At 44.1% G+C, this 22,679-nt stretch overlaps 2 protein-coding genes across 3 annotated transcripts; both read right to left on the bottom strand.

Moving 5' to 3' along the window:
* Positions 1–416: 416 nt before the first annotated feature.
* On the bottom strand, positions 417–1,951 carry LOC115466425 (gastrula zinc finger protein XlCGF7.1-like). 2 transcript variants are annotated; one of them, XM_030197643.1, is made up of 3 exons: positions 1,920–1,951; positions 1,564–1,749; positions 417–903 (listed from the first exon to the last, which is right to left on the bottom strand). In XM_030197643.1, exons 1-3 carry the CDS (start codon positions 1,930–1,932, stop codon positions 821–823), a joined length of 282 nt encoding a protein of 93 aa, XP_030053503.1. In that variant the 5' UTR covers positions 1,933–1,951; the 3' UTR covers positions 417–820. The 2 variants fall into 2 exon arrangements, 1 of the variants encoding a protein (XP_030053503.1); XR_003941546.1 differs by lacking the exon at positions 1,920–1,951 and having other exon boundaries at positions 1,249–1,676.
* On the bottom strand, positions 1,934–22,513 carry LOC115464547 (zinc finger protein 184-like). The gene is made up of 5 exons (XM_030194913.1): positions 22,101–22,513; positions 18,859–18,961; positions 3,055–3,193; positions 2,038–2,734; positions 1,934–1,952 (listed from the first exon to the last, which is right to left on the bottom strand). Exons 1-5 carry the CDS (start codon positions 22,511–22,513, stop codon positions 1,934–1,936), a joined length of 1,371 nt encoding a protein of 456 aa, XP_030050773.1.
* Positions 22,514–22,679: the final 166 nt, after the last annotated feature.

The raw sequence follows: 22,679 nt of genomic DNA, 5'->3' as shown, positions 1-22,679 counted from the left end.
AAAACTGAAAACGAAATATAATTCTATGAGGTCCATTTCTCCTTCAGTTCTAGAAATATACAGTCTTGGCATACACTGATTCTTATAGATGACCTTGTGGGCATGGAGGAATTTTGTTGTTCACACATCGAGTTTCTACAGTAGCAAACTTGTATGAGAGCACAGACATTACCAGCTGATTAGCAGCCAGAATCTTATTCCATGATGTTACTGCATGCTTTAATGTCCTGCAGGGTTCTTCACTGACTTTTCCTGTTCAAATTCTTTTATCTCACAGTCATCAGTCGGCCTTCTGTGTGAGTCATTTCATGCCAGTGCAGGCTGTTTTTCCAGACTGAAACTCTTTTCACATTCAGAACATTGAAATGGTTTCTGTTTCAGGCAATTTTCTCCAAATGGGTTAGTTTTGTGCATACTATGAAAGCAATGAACCTCATTCCTAAGCCAGGGCATGTGGAGCATGATATCAGTCTCTCAAATTTACTGTTAACACTCACCGTACTGCTTTCTTTGTGCCAAAGAAAGAGCTTCTTTTAAGGGTTTCATAAGATGTAACATATACAGGCAAAAGATGCCAACATTTTGGTTTTGATTTCAGTTTTTGATTCAGCACCAAAATCAACCCGAAATCTGAGTTCAGGATTTGGCTGAAACATGCCACCCTGTGGTGCCCCTCTGCATTAAAACTCTCCGCCACCAGATCTCCAGAGCCAGCCATGAGATGAGTAACCGTCCTCAGCTCTTTTTTACAGAATCAAACATCTCATCTGTAATCACCTGTCCTGGGCTGCAGTTATCAATTGCTTCTCTTCTGTTTGAGTCATCTCACACTAAATGTTTTATCTTTAGTGTGAGTCATATTATGCAGTTCCAGCTGGCGTTTCTGTCTGAAACATTTACCACCTTCAGAACATGTAAATGGTTTGCGGCACTTGTGAACCATTTTATGGAAGGAATGGTTCCACGGAATCTTAGTAGAGATTGGGTGGCAATACCGGTAATTGGGAAACAAAACGGGAGATAGGCAGACTTCTACGATCTACGCCCTGATCGCGACTGGATAGGGATGGGCTACATTGTAAATTTTAAGGACAAATCAAACTCGGGTATACATATAAAGTATCACATACCATGTAAAATGAGTTTATCTTATTCGTCAGACTTGATGGAAGGTACAGGTCTTTATCTGCCGTCATTTACTATGTTAATGCAATTTTAGAGAGCTTTTCCAATTGAAACATTTATCACATTCAGAACATTTAAATGGTTTGTGTCCTGTATGAGTCATTTTATGCTGTTTAGATTTGCTCTTCTATTGAAACTTTTATTATATTCAGAACATTTAAACGATTTGTATCCTGTGTGAGTCATTTCATGCATTTTCGATTGAACATGTGTCACAATCAGAACATTTAAATGGTTTGTGTCCTGAGTGACTCACTTTATGCTGGTGTAGATTTGCTCTATGACTGAAACTTTAATCACATTGAGAATATTTAAATGGTTTACATCCTGTCATTTCATGCCTTTGCAAAGTACCTTTTCAACTGAAACATTTATCACATTCAGAACAATTAAATGGTTTGTGTCCTGTGTGAGTCATTTTATGCTGTTGTAGATTTGCTGCTTGACGGAAACTATCACATTCAGAACATTTAAATGGTTTACATCCTGTCATTTTATGCTGTTTCAAAGTTCCTTTTCGACTGAAACATTTATTATATTCAGAACATTTAAATGGCTTGTGTCCTGTACAAGTCATTTCATGCTGTTGTAAATTTACTCTTTGAATGAAACTTTTATCACATTCAAAACATTTAAATGGTTTGTGTCTCCTGTGTGAATCATTTTATGCTGTTGTAGATGTGCTCTTCGACTGAAACTTTTATCACATTCAAAACATTTAAATGGTTTATAACCTGTGTGAGTCATTTCATGCCTTTGCAAAGCACCTTTTGACTGAAACATTTTTGACTGAAACATTTATCATATTCAGAACATTTAAATGGTGTGTGTCCTGTGTGAGTCATCATATACTGTTGAAATATAGCTTTAAAATTGAAACATTTTTCACATTCAGAACATTTAAATGGTTTACATCCTGTCATTTTATGCTGTTTCAAAGTACCTTGTTGACTGAAACATTTATTACATTCAGAACATTTAAAAGGTTTGTGTCCTGTGTGAGTCACTTTATGCTGCTGTAAATTTGATCTTTGACTGAAACTTTTATCACATTCAGAACATTTAAATGGTTTGTGCCATGTGTGAGTCACCTTATGCTGTTGTACATTGATTCTTTGGCTGAAACATGTATCATATTCAGAACATTTAAACAGTTTTCCTTGGGTGGCAGTGTCTACAATTTTGTCAGTTCTGCTTATAGTATGAGAGTAAGGAACCTTGGGCTTATGCAAGATTATGTCTTTTTCAACAAAATGACGGTCTGTGGTTACATTTTCCTGAGTATCAGCACCTTTAAAAGGTCTCTCACCTTCTTTTCGTCCCTGAGTTTGTACAAGGCTTTGGCAGCAGTTGGAATTTCTATCTCGTGAATTTGATCTTTCTCTGTTTTCAGCTCTATCTTTCACCCTGGGTGCTGTTATTCTACTGCTGCTGCCTTCACACTCAGAAGGATCTGGGCTATCTCTGAAGGGGTCTTTCTGTATCCATTGCTCCCTCTGCTGTCCATTGCACAATCTCAGTTTCTTACTATTATACCTATATCCATGATCTGTTGGAGAAAAATGAAAGTACCATCATTAATTTTACATCTATGGAGAAACACATATATAGGCAGCTACCCCATGTGATTATTTAAAGAAGACATTTTCTAGGCTAACATTCCATATGACAGGAAGTTGTGCTGCAAGTAGATGGGAACAGGTGGACAATGGCATATCAAAAGAGGGAGACTGACCATATCCAATCTCATCCTGCTGGTTCTGTGCATCGTATTTGAATCTCCTTTCTCTGCAATGACTCCCTTCACTAATCAAAACTCTGCCACACCCTGCTGGAGATCCAGAATTCATTCAATCCAAGCCACATCACCTGTTTCATGCAGGTCTTCACATGTGCCTGTATTGAGAAGGTTTCCTCTTTCCTTAGATCCCTGGGTCTCGGTCCTGAATTCCTGTTTCTTAAATCGAATTAAGATATCAGGTCTGACGTTGGGGGAGCCTGTTTTAGAAAAATATAGTTACAATTGGGTCAGGTTTTTAAGCTGGTAGATAGCGTGATTTTTGTAAAAGCTGAACAGATGTTTAAAGAAATACATACAGTAAAATCGTGCCATTATACTGATGGCGTCTGTACAGGCAAGTTCGAAGGGTTGCCAGGGAAGGAGGGATGGAAAATAACATGCCAGAAACACGAGGGCTGCAAGAGACAAAAAGCTGCCGGGACACATAAGGGGGCAGGGGACGGAGGAGGAGAGAAAAAGAATTGCTAGGCTGAATGTGTGGGTATGTGAAATCTTTAGATCTTTTTTCCTTGTCATTACATAAGTATTGCCATACTGGGACAGACCAAAGGTCCATCAAGCCCAGCATCCTGATAGGGACGAGAATAAAGCCCTGCTGTTTTAAGTCTCAGGGTGCCGACGCATTACTCTGTAAGTACAGGCACGTCTTCGAGAGCGAGTAGTTTCCAGGTGAGCCCGTACATGGACAGAGTCTGACTGGGCAGAGGCACTGAATTTCTCACGTAACTTATGGAATATATCGTAACTTACATGTGTATCTCCATAATCTACTCAATGGCTGGCTTAAGTGCTTTTACCTCAGGCTCCTGTTAGATGCACCTTTATAGAATTGACCCCAATGTCAGGTAAATAATTTTTCACTACAATAACTTCAAAAAATATGATGGGCACATCACAGTTACCACACAGCCTTTACACTTATTAGTTACTGTTAAGGAATGGGACTTGATATACTGCCTTTCTGTGGTTTTTGCAACTACATTCAAAGCGGATTACATAGTATATACAGGTACTTATTTGGAGGATTACGTGACTTGCCCAAGGAACTGTTGTGGGAATTGAACCCAGTTCCCCAGGATCAAAGTCTGCTGCACTAACCACTGGGCTACTCCTCCACTAGCAACATTCCGTGTAGAATGTCAAAGAGTTACAAGATTCTGGAATCCCGGAGAGTAGCAAGATTCTATGCTTGTGGGTAAGGGAAATGGGATTTGATATACTGCCTTTCTGTGATTTTTGCAACTAAATTCAAAGCTGTACCTATATATTACACAGTATATACAGGTACTTATTTGTACCTGTTGTGTGAGATGTTTCTCTTCCTTTTTAATCTTGAAGATAACATCAGGATTAAGAATTGAATAGCCTGTCAATAATAGATAGAAAATTGCATTTTAAATTATATTAGTAGAAGTCCCTGGAGGTTTTATGGGCAGTATGCCGGTGTGTGCATACAGGTGTGTATTTTCATGACAAGTCTACTGAAAAGAGACAGCTACACCCTGCCACCTGATTAAGATTAGACCTTGGACAATTTCTGATATAGTCAATAGCGTTCCTTGGTCGGCTGCCACCCAGGGCGGTTCGCTGCTGTGCACTCCCCCTCCCCCCAGGTGCAGTGTCCCCCCCCTTCCCCCCGGGGTGCTTTCTTCTTCCCTGCTTGGGTGCTGGGAGCAGAAGTGCGGCTGTTTCTGCTATCTCTGAACCGGAACAGGAAGTAACAGCAGAGTGAGCAGGGAACCAGCGGAGCCGACAGCCGTTCCCTGCACCCCTCCTGCAGTGTGTGCACCCGGGGAAGACCGCTCCCACTGCCCCGCTCTCGGTACGCCACTGGATACAGTCAATTCTGTTCATGATCAGGGGCATCGCAGCGGCCAATGGTCTCTGTAAGCAGGCCAGAGGCGTAGCCAGAAGTCAATTTTTGGGTGGGCCAACAGGTTGGATGGGTGGGCACTAGACAGTGGTTTGCTGGTAAATGTTTAACAACAGGCTCTCTCCCCGGTCCACTTCTGCGCCCCCCCCCCCCCCCCCGTCCACCTCCCCTCAAAATTGCAGAGCTGGCTATAGCCGGGGAGAGAGCCTTGGGGGGTGGGGCAATGCATTACTCTCTTCAGGAAAAAAAAAATTAAATGATCCCAAGTTCCAATCTAATTCATGTTTAATGTGGGATAATATGCCATAAATAAGTAAATAAATAAATATAAACTTTTAATGTTGAGCACCTGATTCTCAAAGTGGACATATTCCAAACACTATAATGAAAATAAAATGATTTTTTCTACCTTTATTGTCTGGTGACTGTTTTTCTGATCATGCTGGTCCAGTATCTGATTCTGCTGCTATCTGTCCTCTTAACTCCATTTCCAGGGCTTCCTTTCCATTTATTTCTTTACTTTCCTCCTTTCTTCTTCATTTCTTGCTCTACATCCGTAAGTAAAAGCTGGGTCCTCTGCAGACTTGACTGTCCAGTGGATCCAGCTTCTGCCTACTTTCTCCATCCATGTGCAGTTTTTCTCCTTTCTTCCTTTTCCCTCATATCACCTCCTTCCTCTCTCTTCCCTCCCCTCCATCCATGTCCAGAATTTCTTCTTTCTCCCCTCCATCCATATGCATCTCCTTCCTGTCTTCCCTTCCTTCCCCTCCATCCATGTCCAGCAACTCTCCTCTCCCCTGCCCTCCCCTCTATCCACCCATGTCCAGCAACTCCCCTGCCCTTCATCCATCTACAGTGGTGGAAATAAGTATTTGATCCCTTGCTGATTTTGTAAGTTTGCCCACTGACAAAGACATGAGCAGCCCATAATTGAAGGGTAGGTTATTGGTAACAGTGAGAGATAGCACATCACAAATTAAATCCGGAAAATCACATTGTGGAAAGTATATGAATTTATTTGCATTCTGCAGAGGGAAATAAGTATTTAATCCCTCTGGCAAACAAGACCTAATACTTGGTGGCAAAACCCTTGTTGGCAAGCACAGCGGTCAGACGTCTTCTGTAGTTGATGATGAGGTTTGCACACATGTCAGGAGGAATTTTGGTCCACTCCTCTTTGCAGATCATCTCTAAATCATTAAGAGTTCTGGGCTGTCGCTTGGCAACTCGCAGCTTCAGCTCCCTCCATAAGTTTTCAATGGGATTAAGGTCTGGTGACTGGCTAGGCCACTCCATGACCCTAATGTGCTTCTTCCTGAGCCACTCCTTTGTTGCCTTGGCTGTATGTTTTGGGTCATTGTCGTGCTGGAAGACCCAGCCACGACCCATTTTTAAGGCTCTGGCGGAGGGAAGGAGGTTGTCACTCAGAATTGTACGGTACATGGCCCCATCCATTCTCCCATTGATGCGGTGAAGTAGTCCTGTGCCCTTAGCAGAGAAACACCCCCAAAACATAACATTTCCACCTCCATGCTTGACAGTGGGGACGGTGTTCTTTGGGTCATAGGCAGCATTTCTCTTCCTCCAAACACGGCGAGTTGAGTTCATGCCAAAGAGCTCAATTTTTGTCTCATCTGACCACAGCACCTTCTCCCAATCACTCTCGGCATCATCCAGGTGTTCACTGGCAAACTTCAGACGGGCTGTCACATGTGCCTTCCGGAGCAGGGGGACCTTGCGGGCACTGCAGGATTGCAATCCGTTATGTCGTAATGTGTTACCAATGGTTTTCGTGGTGACAGTGGTCCCAGCTGCCTTGAGATCATTGACAAGTTCCCCCCTTGTAGTTGTAGGCTGATTTCTAACCTTCCTCATGATCAAGGATACCCCACGAGGTGAGATTTTGTGTGGAGCCCCAGATCTTTGTCGATTGACAGTCATTTTGTACTTCTTCCATTTTCTTACTATGGCACCAACAGTTGTCTCCTTCTCGCCCAGCGTCTTACTGATGGTTTTGTAGCCCATTCCAGCCTTGTGCAGGTGTATGATCTTGTCCCTGACATCCTTAGACAGCTCCTTGCTCTTGGCCATTTTGTAGAGGTTAGAGTCTGACTGATTCACTGAGTCTGTGGACAGGTGTCTTTCATACAGGTGACCATTGCCGACAGCTGTCTGTCATGCAGGTAACGAGTTGATTTGGAGCATCTACCTGGTCTGTAGGGGCCAGATCTCTTACTGGTTGGTGGGGGATCAAATACTTATTTCCCTCTGCAGAATGCAAATAAATTCATATACTTTCCACAATGTGATTTTCCGGATTTAATTTGTGATGTGCTATCTCTCACTGTTACCAATAACCTACCCTTCAATTATGGGCTGCTCATGTCTTTGTCAGTGGGCAAACTTACAAATTCAGCAAGGGATCAAATACTTATTTCCACCACTGTATATCCAGCAATTCTCCTCTCTCCCCTGCCCCCTCCATCCATCCATATCCAGAAATTCTCCTCTCTCCCCTGTCCTCCCCTCCATGTCCAGCAATTTCTCCTCTCTCCCTAGGCCTTGTCCTCCCAGCCATGTCCATCGATGCTCGTCTCTCCCCTTTGACCATCTCCCTCTCATTCCCTCTCCAGCACTCCCATTCCCCCCTCTGTCTCTCCCTTACCCAGTCTCCTAAATTCCTCCCCCATCTTTCACCCACTTCATTAGTCCCCCATTCCCCATACTCTGTACTCACCACCCCTCCCAGTCCCATCCATCTCCTGCTCCTTCCCTCTGCTCACCCCCCCTCCCAGACCCATCCTTCCTTCTGCTCACCAACCCTCCCAGTCCCATCCATCTTCTGCTCCTTCCCTCAGCTCACCACCCCTCCCAGTCCCATCCATCTCTTGCTTCTTCCCTCTGCTCACCACCCCTCCCAGACCCATCCTTCCCTCTGCTCACTAACCTTCCCAGCCCCATCCATCTTCTGCTCCTTCCCTCAGCTCACCACCCCTCCCAGACCCATCCTTCCCTCTGCTCACCAACCCTCCCATTCCCATCCATCTTCTGCTCCTTCCCTCAGCTCACCACCCCTCCCAGTCCCATCCTTCCCTCTGCTCACCACCCTCTGCTGAATAAAGAACGACAACGTGGATGCAGGCAGCACAGCAGCTCACTGGTTTGCTTGCTGTGTTTTAAGTGAATGACGACGGCTGCGCAGGGGAGTAGAAACAGAGATTTTAAATGGCTTCCTTCTGTAGTCGCAGCGGCGAACTGGCAAGCGGCGGCACTAAAAGCATAAAGCTAAAAGCATAAAGCAGCCAAGCTCTTCGATTCTGTCCTTCGCTTTCCTGCCCTCTCAGCGTCCCACCTTCCTCTGATGTCATTTCCTTTCAGGCGGGTGGGACGCTGAGAGGGCAGGAAAGCGAAGGACGGAATCGAAGAGCTTGGCTGCTTTATGCTTTTAGTGCTGCCGCCTGTCAGTTCGCCACTGCGAGTCTGGAGAGATCAGCTGGGTGGGCGGGCCTGAGCTGATATTGGGTGGGCCTGGGCCCACCCGTAGCTACGCCCCTGAAGCAGGCACCCTCTTGGGGAAATGAAATCTCTGCTTCCTATTAAAAAGATTCAAAAAGGGAAAAAAAAAATAAAACCAAGCTCTGGGTTTTAAAGATAACTCTACCTAGAGGACATGAGAGGCAGAAGGAGAATATTTGATCTGTGACATCTGGTTACCTGCAGTGTAATATAATTATATACAGATCCAGGGCTTAATTTGTAGCCAAAATGGGAAGTGTGGAGCGACGGGCGAGTTAAGGGGGGCTGGGGTTAGAAGCAAGTGGAGAAATGGGGCAGGATTAGGAAATACAGTGACTGTTCTCTGCTCCAGGGTCACCCCTTTCCCTTCTCTTCCCTGAACAAGTGCAGAAAACTGGTGCTCTGGTCTGAAAAGAAATAGTACAGCCATGTTGCAGGCTGTTCCCCCCCCAGAAATTAATCCCTGTGCAGATCTAACATATCAAGCCTTTGCGCTGAAGTTGTGATTCTTTAGGAGTCATCAGAGATAAATCCTCTATGCCGTACCAGTTTTGTCAGGTTAAAGAGAGGCATGTATGAAGGATCTGGTTTAATACAGAGCAGCATCTTTTGCCTGAACTGCAGCAGTGGCGTCTTTCCTGTTGGATGGGAGATTATCAGAGTCAAGCCCTTAATTTTAGGTCCCTAGTATCTGGGATTTTTCCAGCCCTTATAACCTTCAGGGCTGGTGTTAGACATTCAGGGGCTCAGGGCGGAAACTAAAATTCACTTTTTACAATTGGAAAGTCTGTGATGAGGAAACAAATGCCTTCACTGAGGTTTTGGGGCCCCCTGTAGTATGGGGGCCCAGGGCAAGTGCCCTGTTTGCCACCCTGTAACTCCAGCCCTGCATCCCTTAGACGTGATATGAAGCCAATAATACTGAGGGATGCTGCTGAAAAGTTTAGGTTAAACACTAATCTCTTAAAAGACAGGAAAAGCCAGGCTGACTCAGCCTAAGATGCCCTTTGGTCTGACTCAGCATGACATATCTTATGTTCTTATAAACAGAAGCGTAGCTAGGTGGGGCGAAGGGGGAGCAGTCGCTCCCCCAAATGGATTTCTAAAAATGAATGGCGCCTATGCGCATGCGCTGCTGCTCCTGACTAAGTTCTCTGCGGTGCAGATCTGTGTTCCCTTCCCGGCGGTGCTTCGAGCAGCAGCAGGGCAGGCAGTCACTGATTCTAGGTGTCGGTCTGGCAGCGGCGCAGGGCAGCACAGAGTCAGCATCTGTTTGTTGCATCGGACGTGCTGCCCTGCGCCGCTGCCAGACCGACACCTAGAATCAGTGTCACTCATAACAAGAAGCGGAGACGGGCTCCTCCCAGGCTCTCTTCAATGCTGTCCCCTCCTAAATGTACACAAATACGCCCATAGTTCACCATAGCCCGAGGCGCTTTCTTTGTCTCCCGTGGCTGTACTGAATTTTAGCACGTCTCACAGTGACTCTGCACAATATTTGCAGCCCAGATCCCAAAGTAGTGCATGGAATCGAGAAGGAGATTTTCATAGTAAGATCAATCACTTCCTCTGCGGCGTAGTTCACTAACCCTCACCCTCCAACACGGTAGCAATGTTTCTTTCAAACGCTGTCGTATATTTACATTGAAGTTGACAAATACCAAATAGTGCAATTCGATTCTTACAAAAGTACCCCTAAACTGATGTGCAGGATAAAAGAAGATGAGGCAGAGCAAAGAAGTTTCCTGTTTTCAGACTTCAGTTGCTATTTCCCCTGGCCTCTGCCTTCCCCTGAAAGCTGGAGTTTGTGCGTTAGCAGATCAGTAAATACAAACCAGATCTCCTGCTGCCCCTAGGCTAGGCTGTTTATGCAAATTTTCTTTCACATTCAGCTCACAGCAAGGAAGAGAGCATTTGGTCTTGTAGCTCAGAAGACGTCTGTAGCTAAAGTGCTGTTATATGTTTTAATAATTGTATTTAGTTTTAGGTAATCAATAGAAATAAAACATGGAAAAGAAAATAAGATGATACCTTTTTTATTGGACATAACTTAATACATTTCTTGATTAGCTTTTGAAGGTTACCCTTCTTCGTCAGATCAGAATTTTTATTTATTTATTTTTGTTACATTTGTACCCCGCACTTTCCCACTCATGGCAGGCTCAATGCGGCTTACATGGGGCAATGGAGGGTTAAGTGACTTGCCCAGAGTCACAAGGAGCTGCCTGTGCCTGAAGTGGGAATCGAACTCAGTTCCTCAGGACCAAAGTCCACCACCCTAACCACTAGGCCACTCCTCTACATGAAAGGCAGAAGCCACTTTCAGCAGAAAGGAGGGAACTGTCCTAATGGAAATGACTGCTTTTGTAAAACAGAAAAAAAGGATCCCAACAAGAAAAAGCCTACAGCTTAGAAATCCTCCTAGCAGAACTAGCTACAAGGAAAACCACCTTCAAGGTAAGATCCTATAAAGAAGCCCTATTTAGAGATTCAAATGTTAAGTCCCAAAGCAGTAGATTGAGATTCCACAGTGGAACTACTAGATGCAATGGAGGATGTAAATGCACAGCCCCCCTTAAGAAACCACACCACATCTGGATGAGAGCCGAGGGAAATGCCCTCCTGGCGGGACCAAAATAAAAAACAAAACAACAACAAAAAAAACACACACACACCAATGCCGCTACTTGAACCTTTAGGGAAGCTAAGGCTAACCTCTTCCAGAATCTATCTTGCATGAAAGACAAATATTAGGACACTGTTGCTCAAAATGGAGAAATTGTCTTATGACACCAAGCCTGACACTCTCTCCAGACTCTAGCGTAAGATGCTAAAGTCAAACATTTCCTGGCTTGTAAAAGTATGGTAATCACTAACTCTACATAACCCTTTCATCTGAGATACAACCTCTCAAGGGCCAGGCTATAAGACAAAAGGGAGAGGCCTCATTTGGAGTACTGCGTGCAGTTCTGGAGACCGCACCTAAGGAAAGATATAAACAGGATGGAGTCGGTCCAGAGGGCGGCTACGAAATTAGTAAGCGGTCTTGAATGCAAAAATTATAGGGACAGGCTTATGAACCTCAACATGTATACGCTGGAAGAGAGGAGGGAGAAAGGAGACATGATAAGAGACGTTTAAATATCTCAAGGGCATTTATGTACAGGAAGAGAGCCTTTTTCAAATGAAGGAGAGCTCTGGAATGAGGGCATAGGACAAAGTTAAGAGGAAATAGGCTTAGGAATAACCTAAGGAAGTATTATTTCACAGAAAGGGTGGTGGAGGCGTGGAATGGGCTCCTGGTGGAGGTGGTGGAGTCGAGGACTGTTCCAGAATTTAAAAAGGCATGGGATAAGCACGTGGGATCGCATAGGAACAAAGAACAGGAAGAATTAAGGGTTAGAGAGGTTGGGCAGACTGGATGGGTCATATGGCCTTTATCTGCCGTCATGTTTCTATCCTCCATGATAGTTGGCTCTTGACAGAGGAGGCCCTTCTCTTGTGGTAACTTTAGAGCTTCCTCCATCTGTAAAGGCCAGGTTTGGAAAAGGACATGCTTCTTGATTTCTCCACCAATCGAAGTAACATGGTACTTTGGCATTGTGGTAGAACGCCACTGAGCCCTTTGCTGGTCTTCCCCAGCACTGCGTGATCATGGCAAAGGCTTTCCTCAACATGTATACACTGGAAGAGAGGAGGGAGAGAGGAGACGTGATAGAAACGTTTAAATATCTCAAGGGCATTTGTGTACAGGAAGAGAGCCTTTTTCAAATGAAGGAGAGCTCTGGAATGAGGGGGCATATGACAAAGTTAAGAGGCTTAGGAGTAACCTAAGGAAGTATTATTTCACAGAAAGGGTGGTGGAGGCGTGGAATGGCCTCCCGGTGGAGGTGGTGGAGTCGAGGACTGTTCCAGAATTTTAAAACGCATGGGATAAGATTGTGGGATCGCTTAGGAACAGGAAGAATTAGGGGTTACAGAAGATGGGCAGACTGGATGGGTCATATCTGCTGTCATGTTTCTAACTCACATTCTTCCAGGTCCAACATATGTCTGCAGAGGAAGTCTGCCTGAGCATTCTCGGTCCCTGCTATACATGAGGCTGACAATGCCTAAACATGCATTTTCACTTAATTGAGCAGTCCTTTGCTACTGCTTAACTCTTTGTTCCCCCTTGATGATAGACATAAGCCACTGCTATGGCATTGTCCAAAAAGACCCTGGCTACCTTGCGTTGTGAAAGATATTGGAACGCTACCAAGGCTCTTTGAATAGCTTGAGTCTTCTAAGCAATTGATCAACCACAACGCTTTGATCATTGACCAGCATCCATGGGCCACCTGATAGAAACAGTGAACCCCCAATCAGACGAGATCTACATCCAGTTAGGACTATCCAATTGGGAGATTCCAAGGAAGCTCCATTTGAAAGATTCTGAGAAGTAAACCACCAGCAAATACTGGATTTTGCTTCATTCATCCAAGGTAGTCGGGTGTCATATAACTGATGCTCAAGCAACCAGCACGAGAGAAGACATAATTGAAGGGGATACATGTGTGCTTGGGTCCACAGAACCAGGGCTACAGCTGCTACCATAGACTAATAAATGCAAAAAAACAGTATGAGCTGTTCCCCTTACTTCCGTAATCTAATACCACAATACTGGTGAACAGCAAAAAATAAACCCAAAGGGTAAAATAATTTAAAGTTCTTAATCTATGGGTATAGCCCTCAGAGACCAAGGATTAACCAAGGTCTGACCTGCAAGACTCAAATATCTGCATAAGATTATAGTGTCTGTGGTCCTATCTCTTTCATAGGGCTATTTTATACCCATAATGATTTGCTTATATACAAAAAATCATTTTTTAATCATATCAAAACAATCATTCTTTTTGCTGAATATTGTAATCTGAATAAACGACAGTAAAAACTTCAAAACAACACTTAGCTTTCACTGAAGTAGTGCAATAACCCCTCTGATTGAATAAACAACGGGGCCCATATCGTTTCGCCTTCTTACAGGCTTCTTCAGGTTTTGCCCAATACAAATATTAAACCGGGGTTTCACCTAGTGTAAAATATAAAACACACATTCAGCAAATAAGATCTTAACTTAATCTTCATATCTGTGAACTTTAATAAGGCTAATAAGCCATATTGTTAAAACCCACCTAACTCAGGAATATTCAATACATTAACTAGGCTTCATAGGGCTAGAGACATTCAATGTTATACAAAATAAGTACTTCACAGGGCTAAAGACATTTAACACTGTGCAAGGTAAATAACAAATGCCTCATATTCGATGACATTATCCTGAAATGACCTTAACATATAAGAAAATCCTTGAGCAGTACCTACAGAGGAGGGATATACAAATAAAGCTATACAGAAAAAGCTAATTCCCTGGAGTTAATTCAAACCCAACAACAGTTCAAAGGTCATGCAGTAACGTAACGCTGTCGTTTCCTTTTCAAAATACTGCCGACAGTGCCTGCTCTACCTTGGTGGGAAATTAAACTGGAATAGAAATAGAAAAAGAAATATTGAAAGAGGCCCCTAGATTCACTCTTTACATCGTGCTGGTTCCAGTTTGCTCTTGTCAAAACTGACTACCCAACCCAGAGACTGCAACAACTGGAGCAGTTGGGCCCTAGCTTGTTGACTCTGTTCTATCTTTGCTCTGGCCAAAAGCACCGCTGCCCCAAAAGCAGTCTCCTAAATTGGGATTAACCAAAATCCACCATCTGCACAAATCCATTGTGCCATTACTATCATGACTTTGGAGAACGTCTGAAGCGCTGCCCCTAGTCCCCAGTTCATTGCCTAAGGTTGGTAGTGCTTTTCAAGAATAGCAAATCTTAGAAACCTTTGATGAGGGCTCCATATGGGGATGTGCAAATATGCCTCCTTGAGATCCACAGTTGTTAGGTACTCCCCACACTTACCGCAGCAATGAGCGATTATAGTTTCCATGTGGAAGTGTAAACAAAACTTGGAGAGAATGACTAACTGATCTCAAAAATCAAGAATTGGCCAAAAGCAGTCTTCCTTCTTTGTCACTATGAAACAATGGGAGTACCTTCCCATTCCTTGCTCATGTTCACATACAGGAATAGTTGCTCCCAAGGACAGTAATCTCTCCAAGGTGGATTTGACAGCTTCCCTTTTGGTGGAGGTGAGACAATGAGAGATTAAATAAGCATTTGAGAGATGGTGGAAAAACTCCACCTTGTAATCTCTTTTGACCACATCCAGGACCCATTGGTTGGTTGTAATCTGGGTCTACTCCTCAAAAAATGCCGACAACTGATCCCTATTCACTCTGTTGAGGAGTGAATCTTCAAGACATCATTGTGAACCTCTAGAGATTCTAAATGGTTTCGGTCTTTGGGAGTCCTTGCGGTCAAAATAAAAGGAAGTCAAACTACTCAGAAAAAAAGGAATACTGCAAATAACCTTCTCCTGGCAGGACTGTATCTCTGACTCTCGGAATATGGATCAGAGTGGTGCCCCTTGACAAGAACTTTGGACCTTGTCTTCCAGAAGCCTCTGCAGCCTTGATGCATTATCTGCCAACCAATTTCACAGTGTCTTCATGCTTAGATTGTTCCGATTGCTGAAGCCAGCACAAGCAAGCTCTAGACATATAGGCACCACATACTGTAGCTTGAAGATCTAAAGATGCAAATTCAAAAGCTCACTTAAATAAGGACACCAGCTTCTGATCTTGCAATTCCTTAAATGACATTCTACCATCAACTGGAATGGTTGTCTTCTTAGTAAACTGCTGTCACCAGCGTCTACTTTGGGACATTTGAACACTTTTCTGTTTAGGAAGCAAGGGTAGAGCTTACTCGTAGCTCTTCCCACCCTTAGCCCTAATTCCAAAGTATTCCTTTCTGCTGAGAGCTTGGATAGTTTGATGAAACAGGAGACTTAGGTTCCTTATCTGCTGTCATTTACTATGTTACTATATGTTATACCCTCTAGAACAGGGGTTCTCACCCAGTCCACGAGACGCACCAAGCCAATCTGGCTGTCAAGACATCCACAATGAATATGCATGAGACAAATTAGATTTGCCTACATGCATACTCACCGTGGACATCCCGATAACATGACCGGCCTGGTGTATCCCGAGGACTGGGTCGAGAACCTCTGCTCCAGAATAAGGTTTCCAGAAGATCCCAACTCCTGGAGTACCAGTTCTGCAATACTTAATGCTTCCAAGGCCTGTGCAGCTGGTTAGGATCTCCACCAACATCTCCTGATTGGCAAATGCTAATGCCACTACAGAGGGAAGGCAGCCGATGGCAGAAACTTTGCGGCTTTAAAGCCGCACTGCGGAACAAAATAAACAAGGCCTGAACAGCACTGACAGAAAATATAGTCACAACCTGTCTTGAGGTAAATTTGACAACCAGAGCACTCCCTTAACCTTGTCCCCATTGAAAGGAAGTACTCACCCCCAAAATACAAGGGCCTCTACCAACATAGGGGTGGGAAGCAGTAAAGTCAGGAGCTCCATCCTGTTACCGCTTACCTCTGTGACAAAGAGTTTAGTTCAAAGAGACTGATTCTTTTAATTGCTATTCTGTCAAAGAAACTAAAGGACAGAAAAAAACTCAATAAACTACCACTGCAATTTAATAATTTAAAATACTTGAAATACCACGATTCTTACACAAAGCGAATGCTACATACCTGTAGAAGGTATTCTCCGAGGACAGCAGGCTGATTGTTCCCACTGATGGGCGACGTCCACGGAAGCCCCCCAATCGGAAACTCCACCAGCAAAGGCCTCCGCCAGTCCCCGCGCGCCCACGCGCACCGCGCATGCGCGGCCGTCCCCCCGCCCGAACCGGCCCGCGCCCATCAGGCTCATATGTAGCAAGACAAAATAAGCAAATGTTGGTAGATGACAGTATATATAAGTGATATCAAAAAAATGTCTACTATTGGTATTTATATATACAGCAATCTAACAATTCTACAATCAGTCTCTAACTCACAATACTGTATACTAGTTCTCATGTATAATCATTCTTATCGTAGCAGACCTCAGAGGTATTGTTGATGTTGAGCTTTCACTTTGATGTTATCAAACATCTAGTGATCAAACTTATATGCCTCTCGTCATTGGTCAATATATTTATATCTTTTTTTTTTTATTATATCTTTTAACTTTTTATATCCAATTTTTCTCAATCATCATAAAATAAAAAGGAAAAATCCGTTGTACTTAGCTTTGTATCAACTGAAACTTAAAGTCTTTAAGACTTCTGCCACTCATCACATAATCTAGGGCCCTAGATTATGTGATGAGTGGCAGAAGTCTTAAAGACTTTAAGTTTCAGTTGATTTTTGAAATACGCTTGGGGCCGGCTAAATCGATCGCCAGGTTTAGATGAGATGGCCGGCTTGGTTTTTCAGCCATAATGGAAACCGGGCCTGGCCATCTCAAACCCGGCGAAATGCAAGGCATTTGGTCGTGGGAGGAGCCAGCATGTCTAGTGCACTGGCCCCCCCTGACATGCCAGGACAGAAACCGGGCACCCCAGGGGGCACTTCTAAAAAATTTTTTAAAAATCCAAAAATAGCTGCCAGGTGTATAGCTCCCTTACCTTGTGTGCTAAGACCCCCAAATCCCCCCAAAACCCACTCCCCACAACTGTACACCATTACCATAGCCCTAAGGGGTGAAGGGGGCACCTACATGTGGGTACAGTGGGTTTTGGTTTTTTTTGGAGGGCTCAACATTTACCACCACAAGTGTAACAGGTGGGGGGGGGGGGGGGTCTGGGTCCACCTGCCTAAAGTGCACTGCACCCACTAAATACTGCTCCAGGGACCTGCATACTGCTGTCAGGGAGCTGGGTATGACATTTCAGGCTGGCAAAGAATATATATATTTTTTTTTGGGGGGGGGGTGGGAGGGGGCTGGTGACCACTGGAGGAGTAAGGGAAGGTGATCCCTGATTCCCTCCGGTGGTCATCTGGTCATCTGGTCAATTGGGGCACTTTTTTGAGATTTGGTCCTAAAAATAAATGGACCAAGTCCAGCCGGCGAAATACTCGTCTGAGCTGGCCATCTTTATTCCATTATAAGGTGAAGCCGGCCATCTCGTAACCACGCCCCCGTCCCGCCTTCGCTACCCTACCAACACGCCCCCTTGAAGGTTGGCCGGCTCCACGACAAAAAAGCAGGTGGGGCTGGCCAAAATTGGCTTTCGATTATACCGATTTGGCCAGGATCAGGAGAGCGCCGGCCATCTCCTGAGCTGGTAAGTTACCCATTGCAGGAGGGAGACTTTTTAGCCAGTGTGGGATTTGTAGTCCATGATTCCATTGAAATCAGTGCTGCAGGTCCTATAATGCACCAGGATCAGGTTCGCAGAAATTCAGGACTTGCCAAAAAGTCTTCCTCCTGTAATGGGTAACTCGGTAGTTCTGTTAATGCCTAATCTATCAACAGGTCAAAACTGGCACATAAATGTCTGTGTGTCTAAATAAATATTTATCTTAGCCACCTTACAACATAAATGTTTATGGAGCTCAGTATCCCTTAGACCAGTGTTCTTCAATGCAAAGCCTGGGGGGTGTCCCCTAGGCTTGGGGCACATTAGCAGTACCTTGACTTTTCTAGGAATGTCTAATTGCACCTTCTGTGCTGTGGGATGCTATGGCCGGCCTACCCTTCTGGCGCCTATTTTACAAAAGTCTGCTCCCCCAGACATCAAAACCTAGCTATGCCTCTGCTTATAAACACATAGAAAATGTGCTCAAGGAATACAAATTAGTTAATATATAACAAATGTATTTGTGGGGAAAAGATGGCAAATAAGCGGATTTACCTCGACAGATCAGGAAATTGTGAATCTCCTTGACGACCTTCTTATACAGCTCCTTCTGCCATTCTCCCAGACTGTCCCAGTCCACTTCCAAAAAATAAGCAGCCACATCTCTGCTGATGCCTGTGCAATACCTTAATGTATTCCTCCTTCATGTATGTACGCACTTGAATGAAATACCATTTGTAATTCTACTGACCGGAAATGGCAATCGCCACTATAGCAAATGTAAGCCACATTGAGCCTGCAAATTGGTGGGAAAAATGTGGGATACAAATGCTACAAATAAATAAATAAAATAAATAAATAAATAAATAAAGGTAACACAGTTAGGGTGGTTAGAAGAGATTAGGCCCTTTTGTATAATGTTTTTTCTGTAGTTCAATTTCTGTCTCTTTATTGGCTGAAACTAGAAGATCTGAAACTTTGAGAATGACTTTGTCCCCACCCCATCCCCATGGGTTCTGTCCTCATCTGCAGAAGCCTCAAAGAATTGTGATATTTCGTTAGCAAAGGTAGCAAAAATGTTTATTTTTTCTGTCTTTTTTTTTGTGCCTGCAAATATGGTAACCCTATGTGTGCATGAGCCAGAAAGTGGAACACGAGGACAAAGTACAACTTCTTACCTGATCAAAAACCAAGGCAGTCATTTCTCTCCTGTTTCCCCCTGAATTGTGCAGCTGCAGGGATGGATCAGGCTGGAGATTAAGGCAAAAACTAAGAAATGATCTAAAGCAGAGAAATAGGAATTACAACCCCAAATCAGAGGAGATGAGGATACTGATACCAAGAGTGGTGAGGATAAAATTTCCTTTATTTATTTATTGCACTTGTATCCCACATTTTCCCACCTATTTGCAGGCTCAATGTGGCTTACAAAGAGACCTGTTATGGCATCACCATTTCAGGGTACAAAAGATACAATTGGTGTTACAAAGATATCAAGGCTAACAAGACGATCTAATCAAGCAGATATGGAAAGACAGTCAAAATAAGGGAGGATGTGGTGATGTATTGCAGTTAATTATGGATTCTCGTGGTAGGCTTTGTTAAAGATAGGTTTTCAACGATTTGCGAAAGTTAGTTATTTCGTTAATCATTTTCAAGTGAGTTGGTAGGGCATTCCACAACTGCGTGCTCATGTAGGAAAAGCTTGACGCATATGTTAGTCGGTATTTTAATCCTTTGCAGCTGGGGAAGTGTAGATTAAGAAAAGTGCAGGAAGATCTTTTAGCATTCCTGGGTGGGAGGTCCACAAGGTCAAGCATGTATGACGGGGCTTCTCCGTATATAATTTTATGAACAGTCTTGCAGATCTTGAACGCGATCTTGAACGCAGTTCTTTAAGTGGGGGCCAGTGTACTTTCTCTCTTAGGGGTTTTGCACTTACGTATTTTGTTTTTCCAAATATAAGTCTGGCTGCGGTATTTTGGGCAGTTTGAAGTTTCTTGATGATCTGTTCTTTACAGCCAGCTTAGAGTGCATTGCAGTAGTCCAGGTGACTTAGTACCATTGACTGTACCAGGTTTCGAAAAATGGTGCTTGGGAAGAAAGGTTTTACTCTTTTGAGTTTCCACATGGAGTGGAACATTTTCTTAGTTGTATTCTTCACGTGGTTTTCAAGTGTGAGATTTCGATCAATGGTAACTCCAAGAATTTTCAAAGTGTTTGAAACGGGAAGTGAAAAGTTTGGGGTGGTTATGGTGGAGAATTTATTTGTGTTATGTTGTGAGGTGAATATAAGACATTGTTTTTTTTTCTGCATTGAGTTTTAGCTGAAATGCATCCGCCAAGGAGTGCAAGATTTGGAAGCTTTGGTTGATCTTGTTGGTGATTTCCTTTAGGTCGCGTTTGAATGGGATGTAGATCGTGACGTCATATGCGTATATGTATGGATTGAGGTTTTGATTGTCTAGAAGCTTGGCTAGAGGTATCATCATTAGGTTAAAGAGGGTTGGTGAAAGGGGGGATCCTTGGGGAACTCCCCATTCAGGTGTCCATGGGGCTGATGTTGCTGTTTTAGTTGTTACTTGATATGAACTTGTTGTCAAGAATCCTCTAAACCAGTTAAGAACATTGCCTCCAACTCCAAAGTAGTCCAGGATGTGTAGTAGTATTCCGTGGTTGACCATGTCGAAGGCACTGGACATGTCGAATTGCAAAAGAAGTATGTTCTTGCCAGTTGCAATTGTTTGTTTAAATTTATTCATTAAAGTTACTAATACTGTTTCGGTGCTGTGGTTCGATCGAAATCCTGATTGAGATTCATGCAGAATTGAGTGTTTGTTTAGGTGGTTAGTGAGCTGTTTCGTCACTGCGCCTTCCACGAGTTTGGTTATCAGTGGGATTGTTGCTACTGGGCGATAGTTGGACATTGAAATCCTTGCTGTGTGGATATTTTACATAATCTAATAGCAGAAAAAGATCATGTGTACCTCTAGTTTTCTTTATAAATCTAGTATGTGTAATGGAACTAGTATTCAGCTTTAATAGGCTGTGTTCTAGGCCCATGACAGTGAGTTTGCTACACCACAGCCATTTTCCCACTTCTTCTAGACTCATGCTTCTGTCCTCCACTTCGCCTCCATCCGGCTTCCTGCATATCACTCTTCCCTGCCAGAATTTCTGTCTCTCTCCCAGTGACTCTTTTCTTCTTCTCATGCTGACGCTGATGCTATGCACTGTGTACAGTCCATAGCATTGGTTTAGCGTGAGAAGAAGTAAGAACACTGCCAGTCATTGGGGGTGGGGGGATTAGAAGTGCAGGTCACCATGGGGAGGGATGGGAGGAGTGAAACACTGGTAACCATGCGGGACAAGGCAAGAGTGAAATACGGGGGGGGGGGGGGGGGGGGGGGGGGAGGGGAATAATGAAATGCCAGTAACTGCAAGGAGGGAGGAAGATAAGACTCGAGCAGAACAAGAAGCGAGTGAGAACTGAAAAGGCAGAGGAGGGTGGGAGAGGATTAACCTGACTGGAACTGGCACACAGGAGGGGGGAATTATCCAGGGGATAATAGGCCTAGATGGCTATTGTCCAGAGGGTAACTGGTGAGTGAGAATTGTCCAGGTGGGTACTTGCCGGACAGTGTCTGTTGAGAGCAGTTGTCCAAGTAATTACAATAATCATTTTTTTTTTTTACCAAGCCTGCTATCTGAGCAGTAAAAGTAAGATGATGATAATGATTACTCCTAGATATTTAAGTTCAGCAGTCAGTGTAACCTTATTGGCAGCTATGGTTGGGGCCATGGTAGTAGCAAAAGATTTCTCTGAGATCCAGAGAGCAACTGTCCTAGGGGAATTAAGTACCAAATAGTTAGATGCAAGCCAGACAGATGTAATATTCAGACAACATTGGATCCTGGCAAAGTCAATAGAAAGAGGGTCAAAAAAGTCAACTAAAATGAAATTGTTGGTGTAATAATATACTTTGATCCCATGATGACTGAATGTTGTAAGTGGGCTTAAGAAGATATTAAATAAAAATGGAGCCCTGCAGAAGCCCACAGGAAAGAGAATGAATGGTCGAAAGTTCCACTAACTGTAAATGTTCTGTTTGTGTACATAAGAAATAAGTCAATTTAACACTTTACCTGTAAGGCCAATGGATTTAAGTCTAGTTATTAACAGAGCACGGTCTACTAAATCAAAAGTGACAGAGAGGTCCAACGAAATGATTAGAGCTACCTTACCATCTTCGAAGGCTGTATGAATATCATTCAGGAGAGCTGTTAGAATAGTCTCAGTACTGTATTGTGGGCAAAATCCCGATTGTCATGGGTGCAATAACGTGCATTTTCAGTATGCTGTAGTAGCTGCTGAAAAGTAACTTTCACTGTGAGAGTGACTGTGTATCACGCCCCTTACCCATGGCGCGCCTTGCTGGCTGCTCTCCGCGCTCGCTCCGTGCCTCCGTCGTCACGGGGGAGGAGCATCGGCTGTGCTGGCGGTGCCAACGCTCCCGACTTCCACTGCCGCTCTGGCTCTTCCTCGCTCCCGCAGTATGGAGCGCCAGCGGTGTCAAGATGGCCGGCGCTCCAAGGGTGGGCTAGCTCTCCTCTTCCAGGCGTGGGGCCCGGAGACGCTCGCTCCGCCTCCTGATGCGGGGTTAGTCCCCGGTACCATGGCTCCGCCTCCTCGTAGTGGCAGCCTACCAGGAGAGTCCCTGGCCAGCTGATCCTTCTTGTTCGTGATGAGGGAGCTATTTCAGGAGAGTCTGTTTCATACTCCAGTGCTTCGGCTTCTTCTCTGTTGGAGTGGCCTGTGCTTCGTGGAGTCATCTCTGCTACTGTTTTGCTTGATCTACTTTGAACCTTTGCCTGGACCTGGACTTTGCCTTTGCTTGCCGCCTGCCTTTGAACCTTTGCCTGGACCTGGACTTTGCCTTTGCTTGCCGCCTGCCTTTGAACCTTTGCCTGGACCTTGGTTTTGCCTTTGCACCTTTGT

Source organism: Microcaecilia unicolor, chromosome 3, assembly GCF_901765095.1.
Source record: "Microcaecilia unicolor chromosome 3, aMicUni1.1, whole genome shotgun sequence".
In the NCBI taxonomy this organism is placed as follows: Eukaryota; Metazoa; Chordata; class Amphibia; order Gymnophiona; family Siphonopidae; genus Microcaecilia; species Microcaecilia unicolor.
This window is presented reverse-complemented; position numbering and strand designations above follow the sequence as displayed.